The sequence below is a fragment of the Filobasidium floriforme genome (genome assembly GCF_021052385.1).
Source record: "Filobasidium floriforme strain CBS 6241 chromosome Unknown HD553scaffold_34, whole genome shotgun sequence".
In the NCBI taxonomy this organism is placed as follows: Eukaryota; Fungi; Basidiomycota; class Tremellomycetes; order Filobasidiales; family Filobasidiaceae; genus Filobasidium; species Filobasidium floriforme.
Genome location: NW_025763655.1, coordinates 17,966 through 31,216, shown reverse-complemented (window position 1 = coordinate 31,216; position 13,251 = coordinate 17,966). Strand labels below are relative to the sequence as shown.

Sequence of the window (13,251 nt, the reverse complement as noted above, 5' to 3'; positions counted from 1 at the left end):
TATCACCGAGGATGGCGAGGATCACTCAATTCGTTCGAGATCTCCAACACAGGTAGAGGAACGAATGCAAAAACGGACTTGACGGAAAACAACTACGCACGAACGAATACGATCTACGGAATTGACTTTATACTACCTTACGAACCGGACGACGAGCGACGAGAGGTCGGGCCTGAGTCATGGTGGACGTTTCATTTCGTCCTCTACACACCGGCCAACCCTAGCAGCCGCATAAAGATCGTATCCTCCAGCCCGATGTAGCCTACGAGCCGACTTTGTCGCACCGGTACATAGTCTCGTATTTGATTTTGAGTTGTATTGCATTCCTCTTCTTCACAAATCCAGTCCGACCGAGCTGGACGAGCAGCACCCCTCTCGAACTGCCTTATCGCCGCCTCCCCTGAAGTCCGAAATGCCTACGGAGCGTATCTTTCCACGTCTTCTCGCAGTCTATCTCGACCATGACAAAGTAAGAGGATGAACATCTCGAAACGCAATCGAAGAAGGGATCGGACTCACCCAACGATTTACGGTAAAGACTCTCTTGCCCCGCCGCAGCCTCGTTGACAGCCTCGGCGACGTCCCTCCAACTACCGAGACGGACGACCGGGACCGGCGAGATCGCGATTAGCTCACGAAATTCGATGCGGTGAAAGATGAGAATCAGAACATCGCACTTACTTCACATGCCTCTCCCCGTGCGTAAAGGTCTCTGCCCAAACAATCTCCTTTTGTTCCGCCGTCCAGGCTGGCTTGTTGGACGGTGCCGGTCCCGACATGTCGGGCATGATCATCCCAACCTCCCCCGCCTCAGTCCTCCCCTCTATATTGGCGTTGTTCCTCAAAAAGCCCGCCCAATGGGTCTCCCTCATCGCCGACTTGACCCTCGTCTTCGTCTTACTCGGTCCTAGAGGATTCGCAGCATTGACGCGCCCTGCGATGTACTCCCAGTCTGCGCCTTCGTAGCCGGTAGTGTATAGCAGGGAGACCATGGCGAACTGTTGCGCTGCTGTCCATCGAGTACGTCGAGCGGGAGAACCGGACCTGTTCCGAGTGGGCGGGGGGGTAGTCGAGGGAGGCGGCGAACCAGATGGAGATGGAGTCGGAGTACGAGAAGGGACGTAAGCGACCGAATCTTCCCTGACCGTAACGCGCTGTTTCTTGGTCGGGCTCGAAGTCACGACCAGCTCGTCATCGCTGCTGGCCCGAGGTCGTCTCTTCTTTTTGGGGGAGGCGAGGTCGTCGTCCGAATCCGAGTCTGAGAGCGCAATAGCTCGGTCGGCCGTACTACCGGTCATGTCCAGGTCGAGAGAGGCGAGGTCGCGATGAAGCCGATGCTCGACATCGACGTCGTCGCCGTCGTTGCCATTGTCGGATTGACCGCCTTCTCGACGAAAGGGACTACGGGAAGCGCCTGTTCGATCTTGTTCACCGATCGGTCGAGCGGGCGAGGGAGAGCGAGACGGTTGACGGTGCACGAATTGATGCTGGTTGAGTACGATCCCCTGATATCCTTCTGGGACCTCATATCCTATGTCTAGGTCCATCTCTCTTCCTCTGCTCACCACCCAATCTAACACCCTCTCGACGTCTCCCTCGGTCAACCACCGGGTACATCCTGCGCTTTCGATCACCTCTTGCAAAGTCAAACTCCCTCCGGCGCTGGATTCGAATCTGGATTTACGCTCTTCCAGGTGCTTGAATCCGATCTCTACCGCTTGAACAAAATCGAGGAAGCTTGGCTGAGCTACGTTGTGAAGGAGTAACTCAGGGTGTTCTCGTTCGCCATCGTTGTCAGCACGGAGAAGGTGAGAATAGGCGGTCCTGAGTTGCAAGGCGTTCCAAGAAGGGTCGATATGGAGAAAGTAGGCGGCGTTACTGGCGGGAACGAAGGGGTCGTCTAGATGTTCGATGTGTGGGATCAATAACTCTGGGCTTAGGATAGGCTGTTCGTGAGGTTCTTGTATGGAGCTAGGTCTGATAGAAGCGTAGAGTACGACTTGGCGGTCCGACATAGTACGAGTAGTTGTGACGACGTCGCCGAGTTGGTCGTTTCACATCTTGGGATATTCATTTTGCTCCAGACGGGAGGGGGTGTAATATATCTCTACGCTGTACGCTACGTAGACTGAACACAGCTGTGGCTTCTCGGTCGGTGATCGTCGTCGTACGTCGTAGATCATCAGTTGACGAACAATAACAAGTATCAACGTATCAACAAGAAGGAGAGAGAGCAAAAGGTCGCTCGCTCGGCTCAACGAGATCGGGCTGGCGAAGAGTCTCAGGTCGGACCTCGTCGCCCCTGCGATAGAGCCCAGAGCCTGATTGTACTACGGTGCTCTGCAAAGCAAATCAGACGGGAAGAAAAGACTCGACGACGAGATGGTACATCAGTCCAGGAGACGCGAGCAACAAGTTCCGGAACGAGCTTCATCGCGATGTGCACGCTCGATCGACAAGTCAGAGCCGGCATCACCTGCGGCAAGTGGATCTTGCGCGCGATTAAACCGGATCGTCGTCACTACTGCATATCTTCGCTACATCTCAAGGTTGACCATCCGTCTTCACACTGTCGATCGTTGATCGTTGATACCTTCGTGCAGCCGCAAGCAAATGTTGATCATCGATCTCTTTCACTGGTCGTCCAATGAACGACATCATCAGGGGCCGAGAAGGTACTGCGTGTCAGAGCAAGACGCCAACGTCCGCACGACACCACTTTTCCTCTTGTTGACCCTAGCTACAAAACTTTGCGAACGAGAAAAACACACCAGTCGCCCAATCGATTATCTATCATGACATAGCGCTAAACCCGGGCTGGGATATCAGGCTGGACGGATCCCACCTTCCTGTCACGTCCATGACAATCCCACATTTTACAATGAGTAGCGCGTTCACGCCGCTGTATACCGTTCCTCGACTTTTTCCTAATTTAGTCCCTGGATGCCGGTCTTTGAGCATCATCAGGAGATACTTTGGTACATATACATCCCCTCTATCTTCGAACGTCCATCGATCACACCTCCACAGACAGGTCTAGGTCAGCTGGCTGACGACACCCTTCAATCCGGTCGCTTACGATCCGTTGAGCACGAGCCCTTTCGTCGTCGGCATTACGAGCACCTGCTTCGTCCGAAGTACTAATATGTCGCAGCTAAAGACGTCTTTGGAATCGCTATCGATACCGGCCAGAGTGCGGTGATCCAGCCGACCGACGATTATTGAACTGCGAGGAGATCGTTAGGTGTGTCTAGACGAAATCCTGTTGGCTAGGCCAGAGCACGATCGTACATATGCCGTGGGGCGTGGTAACAAGTATGCTTTGATGCATTCTTCCCCGGTCTCGCCTCTGTTCATGTGTACGTCCGTCCCTCTTTGTACGGTACCTTGGGAACGGAGGCAGCGCTCGATCCGAGACGATTCATTTGCCATGATTACGAATGATGCTTCAGGTAGAAATGTGATCGATAGGTCGGGCAAATGATAGGCTATAACAAGCGATCAGATCGTGCCGCCAACATTTCTGGACCATCATACCGTCCGTATCGTGTTCAAAGTATCGGCGAGGATACTACTAGCTTACTTTACATATCGTATGGACAACCCTGATCCCGGAAGAATAATTAGGTACGTGACAGGCATCGCTACGAATCGTCACGAAACAGCGCTTCGAGGACCATCGACGGATAGCGTGGGTGATACGAGGCAAACCCGAAGGGGATAACAGGTAGGGCTTCGATGAATGGGGGCGGATGAGTTAGGGATCCTAGTACTTCGTTTGAGGTAAGAGCTTCTGAAGCCTTGCCTTGATGGCATGATACTTGGTCTGCGATTCGAAAGAAGGAGACGGGGAGAATCGATCCTCTCATGCTCTTCAGCGCGAGACAAGACATGAAACGTCAACCTGAATGAACAATTAATAATAACGGATATGCGTTTCATCAGCCGATCAGCGGAGGATTCCAGTGAACCGAGCAAGCGGGCGAGAGCTGACGTCATTTCCCTTCCCCCGGTTCCGACTCTTGTCTCTGTGTCGTCAGCAACATTCCATTCCAGCGAAGGATCGAGGGAAAGTATATAACAACCAAGCACGCTCACCTCGACGAGTACTACTCCCTTCAGTCCCGTCTACTTCATCCCATTCAATCCACCCCCAAACAACATCCAGGCAACCATGTCCAACATCCCTTCCTCCGTCCCCAAACAGTACAGGCCCGGCTTCCAGCCCAAGATGGTCGAGTCGATGCAAGACGTCAAGCCCGGTATCCAGGACGACATGACCGGTGACGCCGAGCCCGTCCTCGACATCCTCGCCGATGGACGCAAGTACAAGGGTGTCGGCAAGCTCGAGGGCAAGAACGTCGTCATCACCGGGGCCGATAGCGGGATCGGGGCTTCGTTTGCCGTCCTCGCGTGGGTGACTGCCTTTGACCGATGATCTGCCATCTTTCGCTGACGACCTGTCTCTTCACCTCCCCCATCTCGCAGCGCCTACGAAGGAGCCAACCTGCTGCTCCACCACCACGAAAAAGAAGTCAAGGACGTCGAAAACCTGACCAAGTACATCAACGAGAACTCGCCCTCTACCAAGTTTGAATTTATCGCTGGCGACCTGAGCAAGCTCTCCGAGGTGGAAAAGCTCGCCGAAAAGGCCAAGTCGTATTTCAACGGCCAGGTACACGTCTTGTTCAACAACCACGCTACGCAGCAGGAGGTGGAGAGCTTGACCGATCTGGCGGATGAGCAGTGGACGCATGTGTTTGATACCAACATGTGAGTGGGCGTCGGTGCGGAATTGTCTCAGTCGAGTGAATGCTGATGCTTGTTTTCTTGCCTTCTTGCGCGTCGGTAGCCACGCATTCTTCCGACTGACCAAGTTGCTCATGTGAGCATGTCCACCTTGATTTATCGCTCGCATCGTAGCTGACTTGAGGTGATCACGTGTGACAGTCCCATGATGCCCTGGGGAAGTTCGATCATCAACAACGCCTCCATCAACCGTAAGCCATAGCAACATCATCTCACCTCATCCCACGTCCCACTATGCTCATACTCCTTTGATCCGATCGCGTGTGTAGCCTTCGTCGGTCACCCCAAGCTGGTCGATTACACCTCGACCAAGGGAGCCATCGTCGGATTCACCAGGGCATTGTCGAACCAGCTCGTCAAAGAAAAGGGTATCCGAGTCAACTGTGTCGTGCGTACACTCGTCTCCCCGGGTCTCGTAATTACCAATTATTCACTTGGCTTACCGAATTACCTCTGTGTTCATACAATCCACAGTGCCCCGGACCCATCTTGACCCCCTTGGTCGTCGCTACCATGGGCGAAGAGTCGATGAAGACGTTTGGCGTGACCACCTCGATCGGAAGGGCCGGAGTGAGTCTGTGCCTCTTCATGTGATCACTCTCGGACGTGGATGGAACCCGAATTGATCACGATCTTCTACGTCGAAACCTTCCTTCGCTCATAGCAACCGGTCGAGATCGCTACTTGCGTCGTCTTCCTGGCCAGCTCGGACTCGAGTTATGTCACTGCGCAGATGATCCACTGCAACGGGTGAGTCCCGCTGCTCACAGGAGCGGGATTTCAGTCGCCGATCTGATCGCTGATGCGTGCGTTCGTTTGCTATGACAATAGTGGTGCTCCTTACTAAAGCCTCCACTCGGAACGGAGCGTATGGACAGACGATGCCTCGCAAACTTGTTTCGATAAGACGACTGTATCAAGGAGCCAGCGAATGCAAAAGAAACGGTAGAAATTCGTGCGATGAATGCCTCAGTAATATGAATATCGTTTGTGAAGTCGATGCGATCGAGGACCTGGTCGTGAGCGGACTGTGACTCCTCCCTTTTGGTTCCCGGGAACTCTTGAACGGCGGTGTCACTTGATCACCCGAGGGCCAGAGACTGTTCCAAGTCACAGAGTAGGCCTCAGGCCAAAAGCCAAAGCGGCCATACGGCGATGTACAAACGGTTTGTAGCGCGTAGCGCCGTCCCGTACTCTATATCGGTGGGTCGTATCGAATCGACGGTATAAGGTAGGGTATTGACTGCTACCCGGAACACGGCTGTCGCAACAGGTTGGAAGCGAATCTCGTACAAACGGACTGCGATGTGGCCCATGAAAACCCATGGCTTTACGCGATAGGAAACTCCCTCGTTATGGTCGCTTTCTCCTCTTATCGTGCACATCCTTCAGACTTGCACTTGCCCAAAGACCGCCTATATGCAGCTATCCGCTGAGCTGTTCCTTTTCAAAGAGACCAAAGTAACCGTGCCCCATCGTACGAATGAGTTGGCTAGTCCGGTCGAAAGCGTCTTCCTGAGCAAAGGTGAGACGAGGCTGTATGGAACGCACACGACATTCACAAAGGGGTGTGGTAGGTGGCAAGGCCAGGGCAAAGGAACTTACCACCTTGTATCATCGTAATCGATGCGTTCATTCCACCGCCTGGTCGGCTCTGTGGGGGGTGACGCTGTGACGGTAGTGACCCTCGTTGCTGGTTCGGAACGCATTCTAGATCTCCAGATCTCCTCGTCTCCGCTGCCATGATCAATCTCTGCTCCTGGATTGAGGATCTGGATCGGAGGTCTTGAGTGTTGGCGGACTGCTACGACCAGACGCGCCCGGCGGGGTGGAGGGATGCTGGATCTCGAATTCCCCAGGTTCCGGCAATGTCGAGCAGGTCGAAGATGAGGCAGACGAGCGATGATGCTTGATTTTCTTTAGAAGCATTAGAAGAACTGAGGATAAAAGAGAGAGTTAGGAGAAGAGGGGTTGTCGTTACCCTTAAACCCAGAGTCAAGGCGAGATGAGCAATTGAGCAAGGATTCTATATGGTTCTCTTTGCCGCCATTATTGTGTCTGCTGCTGTTGCTCGAGGTCAATCTCAATCTCTCTCTCCTCTTTGTCGGAAGCAAAACTTGGCCATATCGTGTGCGATACATGATGGTGTTCGAACTTGGCGATGTACTTTTCTGAATTGCCCATTATACCTATGGCCCGCCGGAAGCGTCACTCGCCTATACTTTCGCTTGTTAATGGTTTCGACGCGCGTATGGTCGCTTGTTTGCGTTGATTGTTTACTTTTCGCCTACTTTTCGCCTTACTAGGCTCCGGTGACCCTTATTTGCATCCGATGAGCCACGGTCAGTATCACGAAGACTCGGAATGACCAGTTACGACTAGTTTAGACTTGATTAGACTAGATGAAGCTTTGTTCATGCTTGACTTTCACGGCCAAGCTATATCAGGTCTCGCATAGCTGCTCTATCTCTAATTGCCCCCCCAAATACCATATTAAACACCTCACCTAGGCCTTTACGTCCCCTTGGAAACCATGTCCACCCACAACATCTCCGACGCCGACTTGACTCGACTCCTTCAACAGCGACTTGGAGGAGATCGTCAGCTAGTCGATCAGTGGGTCCAGCAAATCGTAGCTCCTCTTCCTCCCATGCCTGGCCGACCCGCCATGGCTTCGATTGAGCAACCTAGAGCTTCTACGGAACAACCTAGGGCTCCTTATGCTCCCATTACCCCTATAGACCAGGTCGACCAATCGGCTTCAAACAACGCCAGTCTCAGGCCCTCGCAGAGCGCTGTTGCGATTGAACGACAACATACAGGATACCCTCACCCGAGTCAAATGATCACAACCTTCCCCCCGCCCAATCCCCCTAGCGGATCAGCTACTGGCTCTACTCAACGGTTCCGGAATGGAAGTTTCCAGATGGCTACGGCTCGGGGCCTTCAGAAAAAGGCTACGGTAGCCCAAGCTAAGCCTTACCTCATTGGCAAGACTTACAATCGGGTAAGTCAGCCGGTTTTACGACTAAACAAGACTTGCAAGGTCTTGTTAACACTTTTTTGAACTTAGTTGAACCCGAGACGTGCTTGTGAAGTTGGACTGAGTTTTGTTCGTACTGACAAGTAGTTCTTGTTGATTCCAGGTTACCTATATTGGCTGTGGGTCTATCCTTCGCAGGGAGGTCATGTTATGGAACAAGGCAAAGCCGAAGGCCGGCGCTATGTTTGCCGAGGCCACAGAGACGACTGGGTACAGTCAGTTAATCGACCTGACACCCGACATGAACCCTACCGACATTGCGAAGACTGTGTTGGACAAATTTAGGGCCAAACATGGGTCTCGCTTCCTTATCAAACCCTTTTTATGGGCCAAACTGGGTCAGGGCACGACTCGTTTCCACCCCGAGACGCTTGGACGGGCCTATGAATTCACGCTTAAGGATTTACAGAAGATGTATCACAACTCTTCGTCAATGTACATCATCGAGGAAGGGTGGGAGTTCCCTGCAAACGACTCTCCCGGTTGGAGATACCAGATCACAGCCGCTCATAAGCAGGAAGGCGACATGTGGGAAGAGGATTTAGACAGCGACGACTCCGATCATCGCAATGCGTTGAGGCCTTGCTCAGGGTGTAGGCGTAAATACCCTTCGATACAGCTACCTGTCCATCAGCGCAATTGTGTGCCCTTTCGTGAGCAGGAAGAGGGGGAAGAGGACAACAAGGCCAAAACAAGTCGAAAAAAGTCCAACTTGGCTCTCAACGGAAAGGTCAAAGCCGAACCTGGTCTCAAGCTTGAGCCGACTAGCCCATCTTACACTCGTCCCCGTCCCCGGCCAAAACAGAAGTGGAAGGGTAAGGGGAAGCAAAGGGCTACCTCTGTATCCTCCTCAGGAATCTCTATCGTGAGCGTGATCGATTCAGATGATGAGCAGTCTGCTCCTGCTTTGGGAAAACTCCTCTCGAAAGTCGCCCAACATCCAGCGTTTGGCGCACGATGGCTGTCGAATCAGAAACAACGGCTTAGGTCTCACCTTGACTTGGCGAACTCGTTAGGTGGGGTTGATAGCAGTAACCCAACCTCAACTGGACGAGCCGAGTCTTCTTACGACCAGACTGAGTCAGGTTCGGGCGCAGGCCCCTTCGACGGCACCGAATCGTTCTCGTTTGAACGCTCGGCTGGAGATCAGCAATTGCTGGAGAGCATGGGACTCCCGCAGGTCGACGAGCATAGTCAGACTAGCGACCGTTTCCTTGATGAGCTGGACCCCAACTTCCCGTTCCAGTACCTCGACATGGACGCACAGGGCGCAGTCGAAGCAACCCATGATGGCAATCAGAGGACTTCAATGGAACCAGGTGAGTGGAAGTTGTGCTCGATAAGGCTCAACAATGCTGAATAACGCTTATCACCGCTATATCTCGACTCCAGGAAATGTTTCGCATGAGATTGGTCCAGGTAAGCTTTGTGCGGGGTTATTAGGACTAGACAAGATTCCAAACAGTATTTGTTCGGTTGAGATCGGGGTTACTGATCTTGCTTCAATATGATCTTCCGTAGCAAACGTGGACAACAACGCCTGTCCTGCTGAGGAGACTGTATCTTCTGAAGCGTCAAAGGAACTTGACCCTTCTACCTCTACTGCTGCTGCTGCCACTTCTACCTTGCAGCAAAGGTCCGGAGGCGGTCGCAAGAGGAAGCACGAGGCAATGAACTCTACAGATCTTCCCGAGAGCTCAGCAGCCGCAAGGACACGTGCTGCAAAGGCTTTGGAGCAACAACAAGCAGTGGGCAAAGGGCAACGAAGGAAAAGGCTGCCGGCCAAGCTTCAATAGGTGCTCAAACTGATGTAAGTCTTTCTCTCACCTGCCTGTTAAACTCTGTTACACTCGACACGACTTGTTAACACAAATTTAGTCTTTTTGTTGCTGAATTGGGCGCAATAAGTCTTTGCAACACGGAGAAGAGTTTGATCGCTTGGTGCAAGGCTTATTCGAGATATTCTTCGCATAAAAAGATACAAACAGCGCAATACGAGACTGTCCTAGATACATTTACATTTACATATCGAAAGAAGAAAGAATCACGACGAAGGAGCCCCAAATCCCGTACCGAAAGGCCTCGAAGCCCATCCCGCTCGAGTCCTGGTGGGAGTGGCCGGCAAAGCTGTCTCCCGTTCAGCCTTGACCTTGGTAACGCCCTGCTCGAGCTCGCGCCCCAGTCCGGTCAAAGCGGCACCGTCGAGATGGGTGATGATCTCGTTGGCCTCAGCAAGGAGCGCCGAAGCCTTTGGGAACTTCTCGGCGAGACCGTTCCAGTCCTCCTGGCCTTCGTCAGACTTCCCGAGGTCCGCCCACTCCTGCTGAACCTTCTCCAACCACGCACCGGCCGCTTGGACTTTTTTGGCCACATCGTGCGTAGTCTGCTCGAACGCTAGGGTGGCGGCGGCGGGAGGAGCGAGAGGGCGAGTCGGTGATCCGATGCCACCAAAGACGGGAAAGCGAGGCGGGGTAGAGGCCCTGGCAGCAAGGGCGGCGGCGGCGGCGGTGTTCTTCTCGTGCTCAGCGAGAGGTGCAAGAGCACCGGCTTTGTTGGCGCCGCGGCAATCGGCGTTCCTCCCTTTCCACTTGCAGCACAAGCAGCCCTTATCGTCGCCGAAGATGCACCTCGAGAACTGATCGTCGAAGTGCTGGGTCTCCTTGTTGCTCTTGAGGTCCCGACCCCCTTTGCGGCATGACACGCATCGGTTCTCCCCAAGGCACTCGACGAGAGACGTGGCATGCTTCTTCAGCATGTGTCGGCACACCTGATAGTTGAAAGAGCTCAATTAGTCTTTGTTCGTCTAATCGAGCGTTATCAAGTCTAAACAAGCCCAACTTACTTGGACTTTGTCCCACTTGTACGTCGTAAGGCCTTTGCCTTCGCCGTCGATGATGGTTTTGCCATCTTTAGAGACCGTCTAAAGAAGCGACGAACAAAGAAGCTATGAGTCAGTAATACAGATTGGTAGTTGTAGGCGAAGGGCTACTTACACATCCAGCAATCTGCACCACGCCATCCTTGGCCTTCTCCTTGTCCCCCGAAGTCGAGGCCGTCACCTCGGGGGAAACCGCTTTCTTGTCCTGTGAACGCAAACAATCAGAGGTAAGTAAGAGTCAAGCAGAGTCGAGTGTAAGTGGGCGTAGTTGGTGTATTTGAGCGTGACTAGGCCTGAATACTTACCACGGTCGTCTTCGTGGCCTTCGCGGTGACGATTCGCGTCGCCCTAGACGCCTACATCACCTCCTATCTCTCCTCATCTGTACTACTATAGCTCATGTCTAGTCGATCCATCATCGCGTACCGTTCTCATGGCGACGCATAGCTGTTCAGCTGCTCTACTCTGAACTAGACGTTTCATCCAAAAACCAGCCGGATCGGGTGGATATTGATCGAGTTATCGCCTGAAGAAAATTTTCGCCGGTCGACCGGGTGGGTGGCGAATACCTTTAGTGCCAGTTCCAGCTCCAGTACCTAGTTCCTGAACCCAGCAATACCCTTAGATCCAAGTGCTCGATACCCCAGCACCCTAGTTCATGCCTACAGTGACTAGGAAGCAACAAAGGACCCTCGACAACGACGCCGAAGCGAATCGATCAGCTTTCCTGAACCTCCCTTTCGACTCAACTCACGATCAACAGCGAACTCGACGACCGATCACAACCATGGCCGGCAGTCTACCGACCTTCGACGGGTCTGAAAGTAAGGCCAAGGCCTTCTTGAACGACTTCGAGATTGCCATGTTGGATAGGGATGTGGATACCGACGACAAGAAAGCCAAATATTTCGTCCGCTGCATGGTGCCCGAGACTCGAGGAGAACGATGGCTCGAAAGCCTTACCGCTGGCGTTACCGCCTCCTACAAACTACTCGAGGCCAAGTTCAAAGAGTCGTTCCTCGACAAAGGGAACGATACCTTGAAATTGGAAGCACTTCAAACGATGATGAAGACACGCCTCAGGGATAGTGACGTAGGGAAGGACGACAGATCCGGATACCCACTACAGATCAAGTATTGCGACGAGATGACTAGGCTCGCTGGTCGAGTACCGGCCACCACCCACGACTCGACCAAGTACGCGGCGGTCATCGGGAACGTAGGAGGAGGGTTGCAGAAGATCATCAGAGAGAGCGGGAGGGCAGCGACCTTCGACGCTTGCTTGGATACAATTCGAAATCTGTCGGACTGGCAAATCAAGGAGATTCAACACTACGCTCTGATCGAGAACCTTGCAGCCATCAATGCAAAGGACCGATACGCCCGCTACGCTCTACCCCCCTCTCCAGCATCTACCGTCCAGTCCCCACCTCTCGAACAAACTCAGCTCAGCCCTCAACGAAGTCCTTTGGCCGGCGGTATCCGAGAGTATTGGCAGACCGATACTCGATACATGCAGATCACCCCGGCTCATCAGGCTAAGTTAGACGAATGGGAAGCTAGATGGGGACAGTCTGAGATCACCGCGGACTGCAACTTACCGCTTACACCTGGTACCGAACCCGCGGGCACGAAAGAGTGCTACAAATGCGGGTCGAAACGTCCTGCTCCCCACGTCGGCCGCGAATGTCCGAATCCGTGGGTCAATCCGAAAGAACAGACCTATCGATTCAAGGTATCCGAGAAAAAGAGATTGCAAGCCGACAGCTACCAGACCCAAGGCGGTGGTTATCGAGGGAACAACTACCGACCTTACAACCAGCAAGAAGGGTACGGATCTGGCGCCAATAGCCATCCTGTCGGGAACCGAGCGATCGCAGTCAATGCATTGATGTTCGATCGTTTCGGAGATGATCACGGACGAGACGCGGAAGGCGATGAAGGTGAGGGTCTTTCCTGGATGTTGATGCAGGGAAACGGCCGAGGACTGGGCCAGTAGAGGGCGACCCAGTCCAATCACCTTCCGACCCTCAATCATCAGAGCAGTCGGAGCGAAAGGAGGAAGAGCGAGAAGTATACAATATTGGAGCGGCGCCAAGCCCGTCCTTGGAGGCGAGAGCGACAGCGACAGCGCGAGTAGGCCGAACAATCTATTCGGCTGGAGTAGCGAGAAGACAGGAAAATGAAACAAGCAATACACAGATCACGGAGGTCACAGACGTCTACGCAGAGGGGGAGGTGAACCCACCGTTCGTCGTCCCACACACATTAGAGACGAACGGCTACTCGTTCTCAGCGGGTAAAAGAGGATTCATGGATAGTATGGCTCTCGTGTCCGCCATCGATTTGACGTTCTATGGAAAGCACCGGGCCGGCATAGGACCACTGCTCCCGAGTCCGATCATGCTCCGAATGGCGGATGGTTCGAAGAAAAGGAGCGCCGGCCGAGTTAAACTGAACTTCGTTTTGAATTACGAGGGAGGTTGCATCAAGGCCCCGTTTACCCTCGAAGTCGTGGAAT

General features: G+C 53.3%; 4 protein-coding genes across 4 annotated transcripts; 2 read left to right on the top strand and 2 right to left on the bottom strand.

Moving 5' to 3' along the window:
- Positions 1 to 233: 233 nt before the first annotated feature.
- HD553DRAFT_169553 (uncharacterized protein) lies at positions 234 to 2,114 on the bottom strand. Its single transcript, XM_046176886.1, has 3 exons — positions 682 to 2,114; positions 520 to 590; positions 234 to 450 (listed from the first exon to the last, which is right to left on the bottom strand). Exons 1-3 carry the CDS (start codon positions 2,013 to 2,015, stop codon positions 386 to 388), a joined length of 1,470 nt encoding a protein of 489 aa, XP_046032397.1. The 5' UTR covers positions 2,016 to 2,114; the 3' UTR covers positions 234 to 385.
- A 1,930-nt stretch (positions 2,115 to 4,044) lies between these two features.
- Positions 4,045 to 5,809, top strand: HD553DRAFT_320844 (uncharacterized protein). Its single transcript, XM_046181183.1, has 8 exons — positions 4,045 to 4,413; positions 4,489 to 4,773; positions 4,853 to 4,885; positions 4,951 to 5,000; positions 5,079 to 5,197; positions 5,284 to 5,379; positions 5,474 to 5,559; positions 5,641 to 5,809. Exons 1-8 carry the CDS (start codon positions 4,175 to 4,177, stop codon positions 5,654 to 5,656), a joined length of 924 nt encoding a protein of 307 aa, XP_046032396.1. The 5' UTR covers positions 4,045 to 4,174; the 3' UTR covers positions 5,657 to 5,809.
- A 1,533-nt stretch (positions 5,810 to 7,342) lies between these two features.
- HD553DRAFT_346674 (uncharacterized protein) lies at positions 7,343 to 9,648 on the top strand (the record flags this gene model as incomplete). Its single annotated transcript, XM_046183227.1, has 4 exons — positions 7,343 to 7,816; positions 7,956 to 9,171; positions 9,245 to 9,271; positions 9,374 to 9,648. 4 exons carry the CDS (start codon positions 7,343 to 7,345, stop codon positions 9,646 to 9,648), a joined length of 1,992 nt encoding a protein of 663 aa, XP_046032395.1.
- Positions 9,649 to 9,896: 248 nt separating this feature from the next.
- On the bottom strand, positions 9,897 to 11,165 carry HD553DRAFT_327308 (uncharacterized protein; the record flags this gene model as incomplete). The annotated part of the gene is made up of 5 exons (XM_046181801.1): positions 9,897 to 10,619; positions 10,695 to 10,772; positions 10,846 to 10,935; positions 11,036 to 11,086; positions 11,157 to 11,165. The coding sequence occupies 5 exons, from the start codon at positions 11,163 to 11,165 to the stop codon at positions 9,897 to 9,899; spliced, it is 951 nt and encodes a 316-aa protein (XP_046032394.1).
- Between the last annotated feature and the right edge of the window lie 2,086 nt (positions 11,166 to 13,251).

Excerpts from the sequence above, each read along its gene's own strand:
- HD553DRAFT_169553 (XM_046176886.1), bottom strand. The coding sequence starts at position 2,015 with ATGTCGGACCGCCAAGTCGTACTCTACGCTTCTATCAGACCTAGCTCC. Across the intron at positions 591-681 it reads CACGGGGAGAGGCATGTGAA|TTGGAGGGACGTCGCCGAGG; the intron begins GTAAGTGCGATG and ends CCGTCTCGGTAG. Across the intron at positions 451-519 it reads TCTTTACCGTAAATCGTTGG|ACTGCGAGAAGACGTGGAAA; the intron begins GTGAGTCCGATC and ends TGGTCGAGATAG.
- HD553DRAFT_320844 (XM_046181183.1), top strand. The coding sequence starts at position 4,175 with ATGTCCAACATCCCTTCCTCCGTCCCCAAACAGTACAGGCCCGGCTTC. Across the intron at positions 4,774-4,852 it reads CATGTGTTTGATACCAACAT|CCACGCATTCTTCCGACTGA; the intron begins GTGAGTGGGCGT and ends GCGCGTCGGTAG. Across the intron at positions 4,886-4,950 it reads CGACTGACCAAGTTGCTCAT|TCCCATGATGCCCTGGGGAA; the intron begins GTGAGCATGTCC and ends CACGTGTGACAG.